This window comes from Cariama cristata, unplaced genomic scaffold, assembly GCF_000690535.1.
Source record: "Cariama cristata isolate BGI_N322 unplaced genomic scaffold, ASM69053v1 scaffold1038, whole genome shotgun sequence".
NCBI lineage: Eukaryota > Metazoa > Chordata > Aves > Cariamiformes > Cariamidae > Cariama > Cariama cristata.
The window spans coordinates 56,567-74,601 of NW_009630419.1; the positions used below are offsets into that span (position 1 = coordinate 56,567).

At 43.8% G+C, this 18,035-nt stretch overlaps 1 protein-coding gene across 1 annotated transcript in view; it reads left to right on the forward strand.

Annotated features, from left to right (window-relative positions):
* The window catches only part of EGFR (epidermal growth factor receptor), a gene marked incomplete at its 5' end in the record, with an annotated part of 44,210 nt that extends 31,264 nt beyond the window's left edge, over positions 1 to 12,946 (forward strand). The window contains 9 exons of the mRNA XM_009705500.1: positions 2,068 to 2,253; positions 5,569 to 5,724; positions 6,582 to 6,657; positions 7,898 to 8,044; positions 10,462 to 10,559; positions 11,031 to 11,198; positions 11,293 to 11,340; positions 11,441 to 11,546; positions 12,570 to 12,946. Coding sequence (XP_009703802.1) covers positions 2,068 to 2,253; positions 5,569 to 5,724; positions 6,582 to 6,657; positions 7,898 to 8,044; positions 10,462 to 10,559; positions 11,031 to 11,198; positions 11,293 to 11,340; positions 11,441 to 11,546; positions 12,570 to 12,946 — 1,362 coding nt within the window. The remainder of the gene's footprint in view (positions 1 to 2,067; positions 2,254 to 5,568; positions 5,725 to 6,581; positions 6,658 to 7,897; positions 8,045 to 10,461; positions 10,560 to 11,030; positions 11,199 to 11,292; positions 11,341 to 11,440; positions 11,547 to 12,569) is intronic.
* Positions 12,947 to 18,035: the final 5,089 nt, after the last annotated feature.

An 18,035-nucleotide genomic window follows, 5' to 3' on the forward strand; every position in this document is an offset into this window, starting at 1 on the left:
CCCGCCATTGAAATGAATACAATATGGATCTGAATCCAAACAGGAAGCAAAGCAAGGAACAGACATCCTTTATCGTTACGATGGCTCGGTTTGGAAACCTAGGGAGATGAGCGTGTTTTGGTCTCTGCTTACATCTGAGCATCGTATAACGGATTTGCAAGCTTCTCTAAAAAATGCTGCCACAAATATCTACGTAATTGAACAGCAGATCGTATTCTTGCTTTATCTTTCCTCGAGCTAGCCCACAGAACCCATGCTATCCGTGACAGAGGGTTGTTTGCCAATGACCTGCTCACAACCCGCGGTAGGTTGAGGAGCACTTACCCAGTGTTGCTGGAGATCTTCTTTAACCTGGCTGCCAGGAGGCCACGTTCATCCCAGGGGCTTCAAAACAAGGATACCAAATGCAGAACTATAGCACCTCTAGAAGAAGCTGCATTACATCATGTTTTGCTTAGGCTGGCATGTCAAACAACAATACCAAGGCCAGAAAATATTGCTTAAGAATTGGACTTGCTTATTTCTTGAACGTCATTGCCTTAATAATTTTGTTTAATAATAGTTCTTACCAGCTACACAGCTATGTGACATCTGTGGAAAGCTTGTTAGATGATGAGTAAAGTGCTATGGTATTTTTTTTCTAAAGCTCTTAGAAAGTGCAGATTTGCTCCTTTCCTTGCCACAATAGTGTCTTCACTGTGATTTTAGGCTTTGGGGGGCTGCTAGCCTAATGCTGAATTGCCAAGGGATGATCAGCTGGTGTGACTCCAGATGCTGAGTTAAGATGCTGACCTAAAAACTCGCTGCATGGAAAAATTCCTATTTATTTCCCATTGTGCTGTTTTTCAATCAAATGGCTTCGAAAATGTCTAAAAGTGCCATCATGTAAATCAGACACAAAGTTAGTTAAAAAAACCCGAACAACTTCAGCTCGCATTTTTTTCCCCAGTTGGAATCCATTCTTTGAGCTGGCACCTGACAGTGGATGTCAATATAAATATAGATCTCAAATTCCGATACCGAAGTAGTTTTTGCACACAAAACTCATGAAGTTGGGGGGTTTTCCCCTGTGGCCATGTAAAAGGATGTATTCAGTGTGTCTGGAGCACAGAGCACCAGCCTCTGAAGGGGCCTCTCCCTTCCTACAGAAGAGCAAAGGAAGAGGAGGAGGTACCTTGAGTATCTTAGCTAGGTACCTAAAGCTACACAGGGTGAACCCCGGCTTGAAAGAAGAGGTTTTTTTCACACATTTATAAAATGTAAACCCAAAATTCCAGTTGACCAAAGGGTTTATTACACTTGGGCTCCCACATTATAAGTACCTTCCTGGTATCATTTACATTGCTATATGAGTCTAAAACAGCTTTTCCAATTGGGGACAATATTTTCACCAGTGTTGCTTAAAGTAAGACATGTATTCAAGCTTCTTAAGGGTTGAACTGTTTATTAACCTGTTTGGTTTGGCAGCAACTGAAGAACAACATGGTCAAGAAGAACATGGTCTCTTAAAAAGTCAAACTGTCAGTCACATCCTAGGTGTCAACATTTGACTTTCTGGGTTAGTACGAACCATGTCAGAGGGGCAGGAGTCACAAAAATACTGATTTCCAGTCAGTTTTGTGAAAAGATCTGTGGAGGGAAAAAAGCCATATGACACATGTTCATAAGATGTGTTACCCTTGCAATTAGGTGTTCAAAATGATGAAATCCCATCAGCTTCCAATTGATGTTCAATTTATTAATTCCTCCTAGGTCTGTAAGTTTTATCCCCAGGATTTTATGTCTAATGTTTGCTTGGTGTATGGTAGTGAGAGACTGGCTCTTCTGCGGCATCTCAGTGATGCTGCACTGTTCAAAATCTGGACCTTTCACTGAGCGAGAAAAAACTTGGTCTACAGAGTGGGAAATACAAGTATTTCGTATGTGATACGAGACACAGACTACACATACAGTATTTTAGCAACCTCTTGAACGACCAACTTATTTTAAACTGCCTCCCAATATTTGTGTCATGCCAAAGGGAGTGTTTCACGTTGCTTTATTTTTTTTTTCTTCCTTTCTTCTCAGGAAGCTTACGTGATGGCTAGCGTTGACAATCCTCATGTGTGCCGCTTGTTGGGAATCTGCCTTACCTCTACGGTTCAGCTCATCACGCAGCTGATGCCTTACGGCTGCCTCCTTGATTACATCCGAGAGCACAAGGACAACATCGGCTCCCAGTACCTTCTCAACTGGTGCGTGCAGATTGCAAAGGTAAGCGGGCCGTCGCCTCCAGATCAGCTAAAACTCAGACTCTAATGCGGGGATCTGACAGCGCGTAATGTATTTATTTACTCTGAAAATCTTTCTATTTCACCACAGTTTTCCTAGATACCTTGTACGTGACAGTAAGCGGTTACTTTGTCTTAAACATTTTACCATTTTCTGAGCAAACCTTAACTATTCTTCAAATTGCTCCTAGACAGCCTAATATTATCACCAAGACATTTATGTCCAAACCAAACAGCTGGTAATGAAACGATACTGTGATGTAACGAAGCTGTGCCAAGGAAGGGAGTAGAATTTGGCAATTCCCATACCAAAATGCTACTTCCATCAGTGGATTTCTTTGGGCTGTGCCACTGGGAAACCAGTGATGTTGTTGAATACACCTCCTTGTGTGCCTTGGAGAATTTCAGGCTGAAATCTCTGAGACCTGGGGACCGAAACTACTGATTAATAAACACCAGCTCCATTCTAGTGCAGGCTGGCTGTGAGCAAAAGACATTCGAGCATCCCAGGGCTGTTCTGTAATTTATATGCACTGAGTTGGTGCCTGTAATCTAATTCCAGTGGCCATAGTGCCAAATAAAAGACTCCTCATCACACTTGGCACTGTTGGCCAAAGAGAAAAGCAGCAAAGGAGACTGAAGTCCAGCCTCTAGCCCTTAGCAGCAACATGCTGTGTTTGGGAGGCGGTTAGCCATTTGCAAGCGTGGAAGAATGGAGCAAAACCAACATAAAAAAATAGCTGTAGTTTGTTGGAGATTTGTCGTATGAGATGGCAGTATCCGCAAAGCCCGGCTGCTTTAATGCTGCTGATTTTGGGAATGCAAACCACACACTTACAGCCTTATCGGTCCCTTGAGACCATGTATACATCCCAGGCTCGCCCGGCCGTGGTTTGCTTTCAGGAAACATGCTGAGGACCTCAGAAATGTATCCACCAAAAGTATACAGAGCACATTTTTCATCTCGGGGTGTGTACTTTTATACAGCGTGCTCCACAGCAAGTGAATTTTAATTTATGTGTCCACCCGGGATGTGAACTGCCTTTTTCTGACTCTTTTGCTCTTCTGTTTAAAATCAATTACTGCTCTGTCCTGGTTTCAGTCCCTTTGGAAGATGAGCTGGAGGCCACATTTCCCACCTCCTCTTCCTCCTTGTTAATTTTTAAGGTGGCAAAATCAGTCCCCAAATTGATGCTTGGGGCATCGCTTGCCCAAAAGCTTGCCATTCACAATTGTTAGCTTCTGTTTGATTTTTTTTTTTTTCATGTCAGTTCCACATTCACCCATAGCAACCCCTACCCTCTCCAGCGATGCCTGACCTTCAGCGTACTCCTTTGTGCTGCTCCGCACTGAAGTTCTTCTCAAAGCACTCGTAAATCACACGTACGGCTTTTTCCCACCAATGTGTCTGGTGTTGCTACTCTGATAAAGTCGTGCCAGATTTTTGCACATTCTCTGACTCTTTAAAAATGTACTTTTGGAGGGGGAAAAAAATTGAAACAAATATATTTATGTCTGGTAACTAACCAGCAGGAGGCAAGTTCCCTGGGAAGCTTATTTTTGTTTCTGTTTTCACAGCTTTGAAATAAGTTTTCTTTGCATCTTTTACAAACATTATCTTTCACTGAGGTATGGAGTCCTGTCTTTCAGACAAGATGTTTTGACAGACCGTAGACGCTCCATGTGCAGAAACACTGTGAAGTAACTCTTTGAACACATTGGTCTCACGCTTAATGATGAAAAATGGCTTAAACCCCAGGCCTGCACACAATTAAAGATCTGCTGAACTTTCTAGATGAGCAGTTCAACATCTTCGGTGTACGGTTATGCACATGCACAAGTCTTTTAGCCGTCGGCATCTTAAACAGCTTAGCGTGAAACTGATATTATGCCTTTCAGCGGCTTTGCGTCTTAATACGTCTCTGCAGCAAGACATGTTTAGCAGGATTTTTTTTTTGTCCTACTGAGGCGAGATTATGTGATTATTATTTTTTTGTAAGATTGTCTGTTTTCTGTCGGCAGCTGAAGATATTTTGTTTCAAGAGCTCCGCTCGCTAAAGATCTATTTGTGTAATTGAATGAACGCTCGTAGTGGCGTTGCGCCAGTTTGTTTGGGTGGTTTGTTTTGGCAACATCGGCAACGCATGGGTGAAGTTCTGCTGAGGGACTTGGGTGGAGGATTCGATGGTGGTCCAGGTTAGCAGTGGGCTTAGGAAGGGGGTGGAGGCTGGAAGGGAATTATTCCCTCCAGTGCTCTGTCATCACATCAACATGATCATTTTGGTGTTAACTTTGTAGGTTAGAAGTACTTTTTTATTAATTCTCTCTTCATAAAAATACAAGCGCGTAAGCTACCGCCAGCAGAAACCTCGGGACTGGGAATAATTGTGGTTTTTAGAAAAGATCTTGCAGGAAACTTAGAAATCATGAACTTCTTGATTCCATACACCAAGAGAGTGGTGTTGAGGAAAAGGGGAATAATCTCTGTGGTCAGAAACACAGCTCTTTGTTAGATTTATGCTTTAGGAGTCAAACCGGCACAATTAGTTGGTTTCTTCCTCGAGAGGCAGTTGTACCAAAAAAGCACGTATGCTATGGCAAACCCAGTCTAATCGTGGGAGGCAGTGAAACTGGAAGAACTTGCCTTTTCAAAGAGGACTTGAAAATAGATGCAATTCTGAACTCTGCCAAAAAATTAATTTTTTTTTACTTCTTTTTTTTCTCCTTTTTTCACCTTCGCAGTGGGATGCCTCATTGTTAGCAGGGAGAAGGCAGAGTATGCTGTAATAAGATGCAGTATCGGCAACTTTGATTAATGTCTAAATACTTTCTGTAGGGTTGGCCTGCGTGTGTGTGGAAAGTGATAGTTAAACTCTGTACTGTGCTGTCCTGAAGTCACTGGGGTTGCACAAGTGCTGCTGAAAGAAGACTTTGCTCCCTTATTTGAAAGTCCTATCCTGATTTTATGTTTCTTGAACTAAACCCCAAAGGAACCACATCCCCAGCTATATATATCTGCTACCATCTCTTTTTTTCTTCATCACTCCACCAGTGCATGGACCCACAAAAAGGTTCCTGGAGGGTTACTTCTCCATGTACCTGTGCAAGTGCACGTCCTCAGCCTGCAATAAGCATCACATAAATCGAAACAGCCAACCTTTTTCAGAAGGTGGGATAGGTTACCGCACATTTATGGCGGTGTGCGTACAGTTACCACAGAGTACTTGAAGTTTGGTAACTCGTTTGCACGTGCAAGCCCAAAGCATGTGATGCCTACCAACGGTCTGTCGTATTGCAGGGAATGAATTATTTGGAGGAACGTCGCCTGGTGCACCGTGACCTTGCTGCCAGGAATGTCCTCGTTAAGACGCCTCAACATGTGAAAATCACGGACTTTGGGTTGGCAAAGCTGCTCGGCGCCGACGAGAAGGAGTATCACGCCGAGGGAGGCAAGGTAAAGCGCATCGGAGAATGAACTGCTGCGCGTTCGTCGGTGTTCGTGCTTGCGCACAAGCCTTAAACACGGGGGAAAAAAAAGAAAATGGGTTTATCAAAGCACTCGGATGCCGTCTCAGCATGCTGCCTTTGAAGCCTGTGGGAGTCCTCTGAAATCAGCCAAAGCAGCATCAGGCCAGTGGGACTGCAGTGGGAGCGGAGGTAGCAGAGTAGCGAATGCTTTTGAAATTCCCACCCAGAACGTCTGGGAAAAAGCAAGATTATTAAAAAAACATTAAAAAAAAAAAAAGCATGGCTGAATTCATCACTGTAGCCAACACCAATAACACTGTGCAGTTAATGAAGAGAAAGGGAATGCTGTATATTTATAGCAGACGAAAGACCTGTCAGACTTGGTTCAACACGCCTTCGTGTTGTACTACGTGCTGATGGAGCGAATGCGTCCTGCTGAGAAATTAAAGAGAAGCTGCCTGCAAATATTGCGGAGACCATAAATGGAAACCATATGAGTGCAGATCAGTTTTTGTCATATAGCCTGAGGTTGGATTTGTGTCCTGTTATGACAGAAGGTTAAAAAAAATGGTAACTGACTATAAAAAATATTGTAAAATTAATTTGTAAGAGATACTTTTAATATGCCTCGTATTTCACAAGTTCCCAGGTTCAACATAATAAAAGAAAATAATAATAAGGGACTTGAAAGTTGCCTCCTCTACCACTCAGACAGTCGTGTTGTTTGTTGGTTGGGTTTTTTCCCTTCTGCAACCAAACTATTGGTTTACACACCACCTGGTGGTAAATATTACTGATAAATTTGGGATCGGCCTCTTAAGACTTATTTGTGAATTTTCCTAGGTTCCTATTAAATGGATGGCCTTGGAGTCAATTTTACACCGGATTTACACTCATCAAAGTGATGTCTGGAGTTATGGTGAGTCTAAAACCAGTCACAGTTATCGCAGACGGGTTGGAAAATTGCAAGATTTGCTAGTGACTCCACAGACCTTTTTTCTTCCTATTATGAGAAGACTTGTGAGATTAAACATAAACAATGAGCCCAAATCACCTATTCAACAAAGTAAAATTCCCATGAAACTGCGTACTAGTGAGGTGTAAAATGTTTTGCAGAATACGTTTTCAGATGATGAGCCCTCCCCTGAAAGGGGCTGCAGGTAGGAGACTCTGCTCCATTTGCTGAAGTTCTGCTGATGCTTTTCTTCAGCAGCTTCACACGAACTATAACTGGACTGATAATAAAGCCACATAACTAGAGGGAGGATTTAAAACCATCGGCCACTGTCAATCTGTGTAACTCTGCTGTGGCCTAAAATCCTTGTGCTGTCCTGGTATTGAGAGGACAACGCTGAAAGGGAAGCAAAGTGATAACCTCCTTAGAGAATTCATTTTATATTGGCTATAGTTCATAAGCCAGCTTGAAAGAAAGAGGAGCAGAAAGAAAACTTTTCAAAGCAACTTATTGCAAAATTTCCACTCCATGGGTTCTTATATTCCTGAAAAATATTTAAGGCAGATGGTCAGGTCCTGTGTCCTTTTAGAAAAAGTACAACCTCTGATCCTCTTAATCCATTTATGTATCTTGGCATCCAAAAATCTTGTTTTGTATCCTAAGCTACCAGAGAATCACAACAGCAACATCACAAGAGTACACGGCATGTCAGCAAATGACACTGAGGCAGCTGGTTTATCCATCTTTCAAAAACTGCTCTCGCTCGTCTCCAAAGAGATTGTTTTCAAACAAAAAGACAACTTCCATTTTTAAAACCACTTTCTGGGTTGGAGCGAGGAGGCAGTAACCTGCATTTCCTTTCTGTGGGGCTGGGAAGTTCGTGGGATGTTCAGTGCTGAGATACTAGCTGAGATTTAATTGAAAAAAAGAAAAAAAAGGCACAAAACCCGAATGCTGAGATACTAGCTGAGGTTTAATTGAAAAAAAAGAAAAAAAAGGCACAAAACCCGAAACCTTAAAGGAAAGCAGGATGATTCAACCTGATTTATTCATTTGTCTCTCTTTAAGATCATGGCAGAAAATGCTTTTCCTGGGTGGGGCTCTGGCAACGCAGTGGCTCCGGGAGAGCCCCCTCTGCTCACCCCTCTCTGCACCCTGGCTCCCGGCAAAGCCTCTCTCACGGTCTTCTCTTCCCACCCTGCAGGTGTGACCGTTTGGGAGCTGATGACATTTGGGTCCAAGCCGTACGACGGGATCCCCGCCAGTGAGATCTCCTCCGTCTTGGAGAAGGGCGAGCGTTTGCCCCAGCCCCCCATCTGTACCATCGACGTGTACATGATCATGGTCAAATGTGAGTTCACCTTTGGGGTTGTGGGTGCTCACCCAAGTTGAACAAGTACCACGATTGCCTTCGTTATGTCGCGTTTATACATGCTGTGCTCTTGGTGATCGCACAAAAAATTAGGTTATGTAAAAAGAGCGGTGACACCAGCATCTGTTCCTGTCCCTTGAGCATTAGCTAGGAGATACGGTTTCATCAGTCACTAATTCAGCCAAATAATGTTTTTTTCACCATTCACACCACTGACTGATATTGTCAATTATTTTAAACGGCTATTGTCAGGCAGTATAAATTAGCATAACACCACCCGCTTTACCTGATACTCTGCTTTTGTAGGTCTAGAGAAGAACATTAACACTGCATTCTCCTCCAGGCTCCCCCATAGCTCAGTAATATGCCTCCCCCCACAACCACACACATGGATTCTGTGCTCCTTTTACTTAAAGGAGTGCCGGGAGCACAGGCACCACCATAATAGCAGATGCACAGGAACATCCAGAGTTCCTCATCCGATTTCTTCCTCATTTTTGGGATGGCCCCTTTTGGGCACACAGCTGCCGCAGTAAAATAGCACAAGAGGCGAGGGTCTCTTTTTGGCCATTTTTAGGGCAAATCAAAGGGCATCTGAACTCCAAAGCCCTTTTCCATCTATATCAGCTGCTAAAATGTCAGATTATTACCTGTTTTCCCGCGCATCTCTAGGCCATGAGTGCCGCATCCCTGCATCGCTGCTGTGAGGATGCTGAGAAGCAGCCCACTAGGTGGCATTTAAGACCTTCTCACTGGAGGAAAATGTACCTGAAATAGGAATTAACACCCTGTAATGCAGCACTTTTGGGGAATTCCAGAGCACCCACATGTTGCTTTGTTGGGACGGGCATCACCCAGGATGAGCCTGATCCTGTGCTGAGCAGGGCAAGCAGGACCTGGATGCAGATGTGTGCGCCTTGCCTGGGAGGGGCCCAGACCCAAAAGCAGCATCCTAGAAACTCAGCTTCAGAGATGCTGAACCCTCCTGACACCTCAGCCCATTGTCTTTCCTTCGGGCTAGTCCAGATGTAGAAAGGAGGCCTTTTTCCAGGCACCTAATCAGGTACCTGTTGCTTTTAAAACACAACCAGTGGAGTGTCCCCATCGCCTTTCATCCCATTAAATTTAAAGACAAGAGTGTGAGGATCTGGAGTCTGAGCCGTCCTTCTGCCACAAGACTCGGTTGCACATCTTTCACTGCTCTGATCACCCCATGTTTGCAGGTTACGGTGCAGACCCTGTTGAAGCTGTGCTGTTTTGTCTAAAGGAATTCAGGATTGTCAGTCATCTCTTTTATAAGCAGAGAGTATAACCGGCAATGTTCAAAGCTATTGCACAACAATTTTTTTTTTATTTGAGAAACAGTATTTCAAGGTATGCAACTCGGAGATAAATTCAGAAATAGTAGATGCTACTTCTGCAACAGCAGCAAACTCCCAAATGCTCCACTCTGTCTAAAAGCAGGAAGGATTTCTTCTTGAATTAGCAGGGGATCGTATTTCTAGCATGGTAAAAAGTCACTGGTAATGATGAGATTTTTGTCTAATGCAGATTTCAGATGGTGTATTATCACCTCATTTCCCCATTACTATGGATAGACTGTTTCCTATGAGTTCCTCCAGACACACTAAGCTTGACCTTTATTATTTTTAATTTTAAACCCAAGATCTCTACAGCAGCTCATCTGTTAGTTGATAACAGAGAGTGTGGGTTTCCTAAGTAATATCACATGTAAAACCACTGGTATCTATATTCAAAATCTTTTCTAGCATTGATCCACACTTAAGCTGTAGGACTTGTTTTCGTTAAAGCCCTTTTACTAATTAAATACAGCTTAGGTATAGTTAATCTTTCAAAATGTCCCCAGCGAGGACGTTTTCAATTTTAGAAGACATCTGATACAGAGGGTAGCTTCTGCTTTAGGCTTCCCAGGGTTTCACGAAGCAGTGCAATGACTAGACCGTCAAACCACCGTACCTCTGCAGGCGCCCGCTGAAGTTCGTTCACTTCTCCTCCTTCAAGAGCTTTTTCAGAGCAGGCTAATTTGGACCAGTCCAGGCTGGCCACCCATTCACCATCCTCAGGACTGATGGGTTGTTATCGCTCAGGTAGGACCTGCCTGCCCACGTGGAGATAGGCTCAGCCTGGAGCTTTTCCAACTTGGGGTTTTATTGTCTCCTTCATTCTTCCCAAAACTGCCAAGATGTGCATTTTAAATGCTGAAATTCACACCAGGGGCTGGTGAATGGACTTTTTATTGTGGTCCTTTATGGATAACTCCTTTCTTCTTTCCACGCATGGCACTGCTCTTTTTGCTGTTACATTTTATTTTAAGCTCTGTCTTTGATCACCAAAACAACTTGATTTGTGCGTTGTTTTCCCTGTCCTCTCTCCAGGCTGGATGATCGATGCAGACAGTCGTCCCAAGTTTCGTGAACTGATAGCAGAGTTCTCGAAAATGGCCCGTGACCCGCCACGCTATCTCGTTATACAGGTACTAAACCCATTAGTAGGCAGATGTCTGATGGGCAGTTAATATGAGGCCCAAAATGATTAGTAATGCGTATGAAAACGTATAATATGGCTAACTTAAGGCCAGATTTATCATTGCTTTCCAGGTCTTAACACATTCAGCTAGAACCACAAACACAATTTCAAGACGGGTCACTATTTTCTCAGTCCTAGTCCCAGTCTAGGACCAGTAACAGTTCATACTGCAATCCGGAGAGGAGAGGAGAGTTTGATCCTCTTAAAAATGTGCCTTAAAAATGCAGCTATCTTACAGCAGCATGGACAGAGATTGCAGGCCCAAATTCCCCTAAACTGTAGGTAAATTTGGTTAAACATACAGATCAAGATTTTGCATCTTGGGCCTCTTGCTAAATTAGTTTGGCTCTCAGAGAAGGGGATCATGAGGGCTTGAAGGGGGTCTGCGAGACCTCTCTCACACCGACTTGTCTCACAGGGAGATGATAGGATGCACCTGCCCAGCCCGACGGACTCCAAGTTTTACCGCACCTTGATGGAGGAGGAGGACATGGAAGATATAGTGGACGCGGATGAGTATCTTGTGCCACATCAGGGCTTTTTCAACAGCCCTTCAACATCCCGCACTCCTCTCTTGAGTTCGTTGGTATGCAACTTTTCCTCTGTGGAAACATGGCAAGCAATTCTAAGAGTGAACTCCTCCTCATAATGTCTGTATTTTCTTTCTCTCTCTTTTTAAGAGTGCTACCAGCAACAACTCTGCTACAACCTGCATTGACAGGAACGGGGTAAGTGGGATGACCTTTAAAAAAGGAGCAACTTCTCCTGTGTGGATCAACTTCTACGAAACGGTCTCTTTAATATTGATTTTCTCTACTTCCAACCTAGCAGGGGCACCCTGTGAGGGAAGACAGCTTTGTCCAGAGGTACAGCTCAGACCCAACGGGCGCTTTCTTGGAGGACAGCATAGACGATGGCTTCCTGCCAGCCCCGGGTGAGTGCCTCTCCTGTGTTTCCATCCCACGGCCACTCATTCACAAGCCATTCGGTTGTGAATATAATGGTTGTCCTTCCTTTTCTGTAGAAAGGAAGCAATCCAAATGCTTCCTACCTTTTTTTAACTCAATAAACGGGAGTGGAAACTTGTGCGCACGTCCATTTCCTAGACTTTATCTGGCTGCTTCTGGCTGTTTCTCATTTTGGTTCCTTCACCAGCCAAGTTCCTCATGTTTGCCATGTGTGCCATCTGGCCGGGGAGTTTGCGTGCGTGGTTATATATTTAAAGCTTTCTATTTGGGAAAATATCCTGTAAAAATTGAGTTTCACCCCTTAAACCCTTTCAGCAATATAAACAGCCTTCTGGCAGTGTCACTGCTTTCAGATGTTGATACACAGAAGGCAGCTCACGGTTTCATGTGGACTTACAGCGTAGGCGTCGGAGAGTGAGCCAGCAAGCACCGAGGGAGATGGTGCTGGCTTATGCAGTTAGGATACTTTGTGCCCTTAAAAAATCCAAACCAACCCTTCCAAGAATGCGCCACAGCTAAAAAGGGTGAAAGACCCTGCAAGGGATGGCATTGAAGTGAAACACAGAGTCTCTGTTACTGTCAGTCCTATATTTTCTAGGCATTTTCCTCATCCCTAAACATTTTTCTAGGGAAACAGCTTCTGGCAGCTAAGCTCCCAGACTGCAATTTCAGAGCAGTATCTGGGGCATAGCCACCCACACGTCACTAAAATCAGTAGTAGCTATCTCGCTCTCTCGCGGTCCAAGCCATCTTTCTGCTGCTTTGCAAACCAAATTCCTGAAGGTGAAGTTCAGGGCAGCGCGTTTGGTGCCATGGCATGGCAGTCCCTGCCTTTGGCTCTCTTCTGCTCCAGGAATTTCAGTGAGATGCTGTGTGCGAAGAACGAGTAGCACCTGGCTTGAAACTACACCTCAAGTGATGCAAACGGCTGCATTAGTTATATGTATTAATTTTCATTCCTTCTCATTTTTATTTTCTTTTTATTCCAGAGTACGTAAACCAGTTGGTGCCCAAGAAAGCATCTGGCTCGGTGGTCCAGAATCCAATCTACAACAACTTCTCTCTCACAGCAAACTCAAAGGTCCCCACGGACTCTAACTACCAGAATTCACACAGCACAGCTGTGGACAACCCCGAGTATCTCAACACCAACCAGTCTCCGTTGGCCAAGACAGTCTTCGAGAGCTCTCCTTACTGGATCCAGGCGGGCAACCACCAAATAAATCTGGACAATCCTGACTACCAGCAGGACTTCTTACCGAAGGAAACCAAACCTAACGGTCTCTTGAAAGTTCCCGCGGCAGAAAACCCAGAGTACTTGAGGGTAGCAGCACCAAAAAGTGAATACATTGAAGCCTCGGCATGACCATAGAGAATTTCTTCTTGCAGCAAGGCAAGCCAGACTCTCAGTGAACTACCTGGCTGCTGCAAGAATGGACTCTTGCTCAGAGCGAACGGCAACCGCAATGCATCAATAAGCACACCTTTCCTCTTCAGCATGGGGGCTGAAACTGCGAAGCCTATCTGATGGTAGTTTGGGTCTTTTCTTGCCCATTTCCATGTAATAACTGAGGCCCATAGCCTGCACTCAGATGCATGTTGGGATGGAGCGGGATCTTCCTGGACAGAAGAAGTATGGATGCATTCCTCTCATTTTCAAATGGTAGCATGGTAAGAAGCCACTCTGGGATGAACTCGAGAGCTGTACACATTGTACAGTCAAATTCCTTTCTAGAGTCTGTATTTTTATAAATGTTTCTAGCAGAATTTTTGGAACTTTTACAGCTTGTACTGCTGGTCTGCTATGTGGTGCTCAGATCACCAGCAGGAAAAAAAAATAAAATAATAATGTTACTAAATAGTTTTCCAAAACGCCTGGAATAGAAACAGTTATTCCAAACCACCGGATTTTTACAAATTGGCTCCATATACTGCCTCTTGGCAAGGAGAAGAGCAGTGCATCTGGGGGACATATGGGAGATTCTGCCCAGGGCAGTATGGAGTGGATTGCTCCGGGGAAAACTAGCACAAGGAGCAAAATGGCACGATGCATCACCTACTGACCACTACTGCTAAAAACTGGCAGGAGGAACTCACCTCAAAGCCATCTGTACATGGTTATAAAGTGCTCACGAGTCTCTTTTCTGATGGTCAAACACAAGACTTTTTTTTTTTTTTTGTGATCCCTTATGTAGCTGTCAATTTGTCAAAATGCCTTTCTTCTTCGACAAAACTGTTAAAGATGTTGCCGTAACTGAAAAATCGAAGTGTCAAATAATGTTTAACAGACTTGAATGAAATGTCAAGGAAATGCAAATGGTGGCAAAGTGGAGCATTCACCAGACAGACTGGAAGAACGATATTAAATTAAACTTGACTAGGGCAAGAAAAGCACAGGTAGCTCTAACCGAGCAGTTTTATTCCCCTTCTTAAAGAGGCTCAGAGCAGAAATCATTTTTCCCTTATAGATTTGGCAAAGAAAAGGGGTACATCAGTGTTAACGCTTTTCTCACTTCGAGGCAGAAAACTGCCCGTTGCTGTACCACGCCGGGGCTGGTCGCCTGTCCCTTTGGGGTTACATATCCTGGCAACGCAAGAGGGGCAGGGAGAATGAATTAAGGAAAGGAAGAAAAATCTGGAGTGATGGAAAATATTATCTCCCTCTTCTGAAACACAGGGCTGCCTACCGCTTCTTTAAAATACCCAGCATCATCTTCTGTTATCAGGGTGGAATAGGCAGGTGAGGCAAGGCTAAGATTTTAGCTTGATAATATTCATCAATCACAGCAGCAAAAGCAGTTACTCTTTCCAGGGGCCCGTGATACAGAACTTCAAATTCTTCCATCATTAACATTTCTTGTGAACGTAGGAGGAATAAAGTGCCTAAAGTGTGAATTTAGTCAGTAATTTAGATGCATCCCACCAGCAGCTTGGCAGTCCTATTTTAATCAAACCACTAGATCAGAAAGTAAATGCGCACTTGGTGAATTTGGTACAAAGTCCCTTACCTAGTTGAACATTGGCAACTTGCTTGAGGGTAGCATCAGCAGCTCAGTTGCAGAGGGTACGTAGCCAATATTAAGCAGCAAGAAATAGTCAAATTTATGCCGTCGCTGTGGTTTGAATACATCAGTATATGTTTCAGTTTAAGCATTGCATCTGGAGTCCAGGATCAAGCAGCAAATCCTCAGAACATTGTCTTTACAGATTTATTGAGGAAGGGAGGAGAAGAACGGTCGTGTGAAATGACCCCTTGTATAAGTAACGCGGTGTAAAATGCGTTAGCAGCTTGTGTGTGTGCAGTAGCTCGCAGTCTAGGGTAAAGCAGAATATTGGGTCAAAATCCAAAGACTGTCCCGTTTGGTACATGTGTGGCACGGTGACCGAGTCCCAGGCACAGTGGTGTGAAGGATGCAATGTTTGACTTTGATTATTACTGGCTTGTATTTAAAACACTAACCAAAATTCAGTTCCCACGTCCAATTAGTGGCAGATTTCTCCTTGCATTCCTCAGAGCAGATTTGTTGTGTTGCTCTCACAAGTGTGCAACATGTACGCACAGGCAGCGCTGCTTTTCTCCACCCACCACCCCGGGAGGAATGTACATAAACCCAAAAAAAGATCTTAACAGAAATCACAGATAATTTTCAATTTGCCAAATCTGTTACATCTCCAAGCAGAACGCCAGAAAATCACATAGCGCGTGTTCTCCTGCAGGATCTTTCCGATGCTATTGCACAAAGGAATTTATTGATGTTTTGTTTTAATCTGTTAGCTAAAAAAAAGAAAGCCACTAAGAAGTAGCAATATGTATTACCAGCATTATGTAGCATGAAAATTATTTAATAGAGGTTAATATGCCTGCCCTTTTAAAACAATTTCAGTAGCAAGTCATTGCTAGAAACAAGGAGGTTCATCTAGAAATTAAACAATCTAAGTTTGAAAGAGCATCGCTTTTTGAATGTATTGGTTTTGATGAGAAAAGTAGGAAAGAGGATGTAGGACCACAAACTCTTGATACAAATGTAGATTCCAGATTGGTGAGATCAGCTATATTGTAAAGTAGTTCTGGTAAAAGGGCATCCTGTAAGCCGTGATTTGTAAACCGGCAGCTCAGTAATGATTCAAAAGCCAGCCAAAAATAAAAACTGGGCAGTGCGCTGCGGTCTGCGGGCAGTGCCTGCGGGGGCTGATACGGCAGCACTGGGAGCGGATGGGACCGCGTGGCTGTCGCTGGAGGCACGGGTGCTATGCGGGGTGATGCTCATAGGGTGACAGACATTAGCAATGTACCAAATGATTTCCACTGAGAGGAAAAAAAAAAAAGAAAGAAAAATTCAATAAGCAGCTGAAATGGTCTGGTTTTCCCACTGCAGCTCACTGACCATTTGCAGATCATAGGTGCTCATAAAGGCGAACACGGTTAGGCAGCGTAAATCAGCATCCAAAAATAACTTGACGGTTCTGCTGTTGTCTCTCAGGAGGCGTAGGTAGAAAATGCTGATTTTTAAAATGCGCTGAATAGGGAAATGTAGCAGGCCATAGTTACTTTTAAAAGGTGACAGAGTCTTATCAATTGAGAAAATTAAAATCTCCCTTTTTACTGTATTTCTCATGGAAGGCAAAATAAAACCACTCACAAGTTAGTGCTTAACGTCTCTTAATTATAGAGCAGCAGCTGATACGCAACTGCTTTTGCAATAATAATTTAAGACTTTTTAATAACTGCTAAGTACCTGAAAATGTAAGTCAAGAGTCTTCATCTTACTTTGATGTTTTCCAGTGATCTATGTACAGTGTCAGCTCCCTTGACTTCATTTGGTTGGGGTTGTTTTCTTCTGCTGCAAAGGGAGTTGGCTTGGGAAATTTGCTTCGTGTTACAATTGGTCTTGTTGGGTAAATTCATCCGAGAGGCTGGGGGCTTGCTTTTATTTCCAGCTGGCAGGCAACAATGCAGTGAGTTTTCTAGAGAGAGCAGTTGGAACTAGATGGTGGTTTCTGGAACGCCTCAGGGTGATGCCCTGTCCCACCAGCATCACCGTCAGATGGCCACGTGAAGCCTCGGCATTAGAAAATATGGTCCCGTGGTTTATTTGAAAGGAAAGGGCTTGTGTAAGGAGAATAATGCCAGGGAAGGGGTGCAGCCGGCCAATCCATACCCGAGACAGCCGCCAAATTTGCCCACGGACATCACTGAGGCCATTGACTGCTCCTGCAAGTATGGGTGGGAATAGACACATGGTCCCTGTCCCTGCTACTCGCTTGAAGCGAAGCCCTCTTGCAGAGAATGTGCAAAAACCGACGTACGCAGCATTCGTGCTATGGGGTGAATCTCTTCTCTTCCCTGGGAGACATAGTTAGGGCTACAACAATGTCACAGGACCCCAAACAGGTTAAAGAATCATAGAATCATAGAATCATTATGGTTGGAAGAGACCTCAAAGATCATCAAGTCCAACCATATACTTGATGACACCATGTCCACTAAACCCACTAAACCATGTCTTGAAGTGCCACATCTAAACGTTTTTTGAACACCTCCAGGGACGATGACTCCACCACCTCCCTGGGGAGCCTGTTCCAATGCCTAACGACTCTCACAGTGAAGAAGTTCTTCCTAATGTCCAGCCTGAACCTCCCCTGGTGCAACTTGAGACCCTTTCCTCTTCTCCTATCGCTAGTTACCGGGGAGAAGAGCCCCATGCCCACCTCACTACAACCTCCTTTCAGGTAAAGAGGTCCCATCATAAGGTGCCTGGGGTGTCCTCTGTCTGTCTAGGGGTGCTCCAGGGTGCCAAGGAGAAACTTTGCATTTCCAAACAAGCACTCATTTTTCACACGCAGAGTTCGACGTTTTCTGTTAGTACGACTGCTGCCTCTCCAAATGGGCAGTTACAGTACTCTGGCTTTTGTTTCCCCTCGTGTTTCTCTGTGAGAAAACATCTGAATCATGATAAAGTATGAAAATGTTACTTATGTCCTGCTTCCTGATGGAAACCTTATACTCATGAAATGTCCAACTCCGTGTATAATACTTAGCAAGAATGCTTTGTAATGTTTTATCACCACTGGTTCAGATTTTTATATTGGGATCCCATTTTCTAGCTTTCTTTTTGTAAGTGTTATCTCTTTGTTCTGACATACAACTTCTAAGGAGCCTTTTTAAAATAATAATAAAAAAAAAAATTAAAAAAAACCCAACACGTTTCTACAAAAGAAAAAGACGACACCTTCAAGTAGCTTGTCAAATGAGTTGCATTAGGACCAAAGATGTAACGTCTTGTTTTCTTGCTTTAAAGGAATAGGGTATTGATCACCACTTCCACAGCCTCTCGTTACAGGGGAAAGCTAAAGATCTCCACTGTTCGTTGGGGTTGGACCAGACCTCCACTGAGCCAAGAGGGCTTGACAGGAGAGTGAGACCTGGCCATTGAAAACCAAACCAAATATCAGGA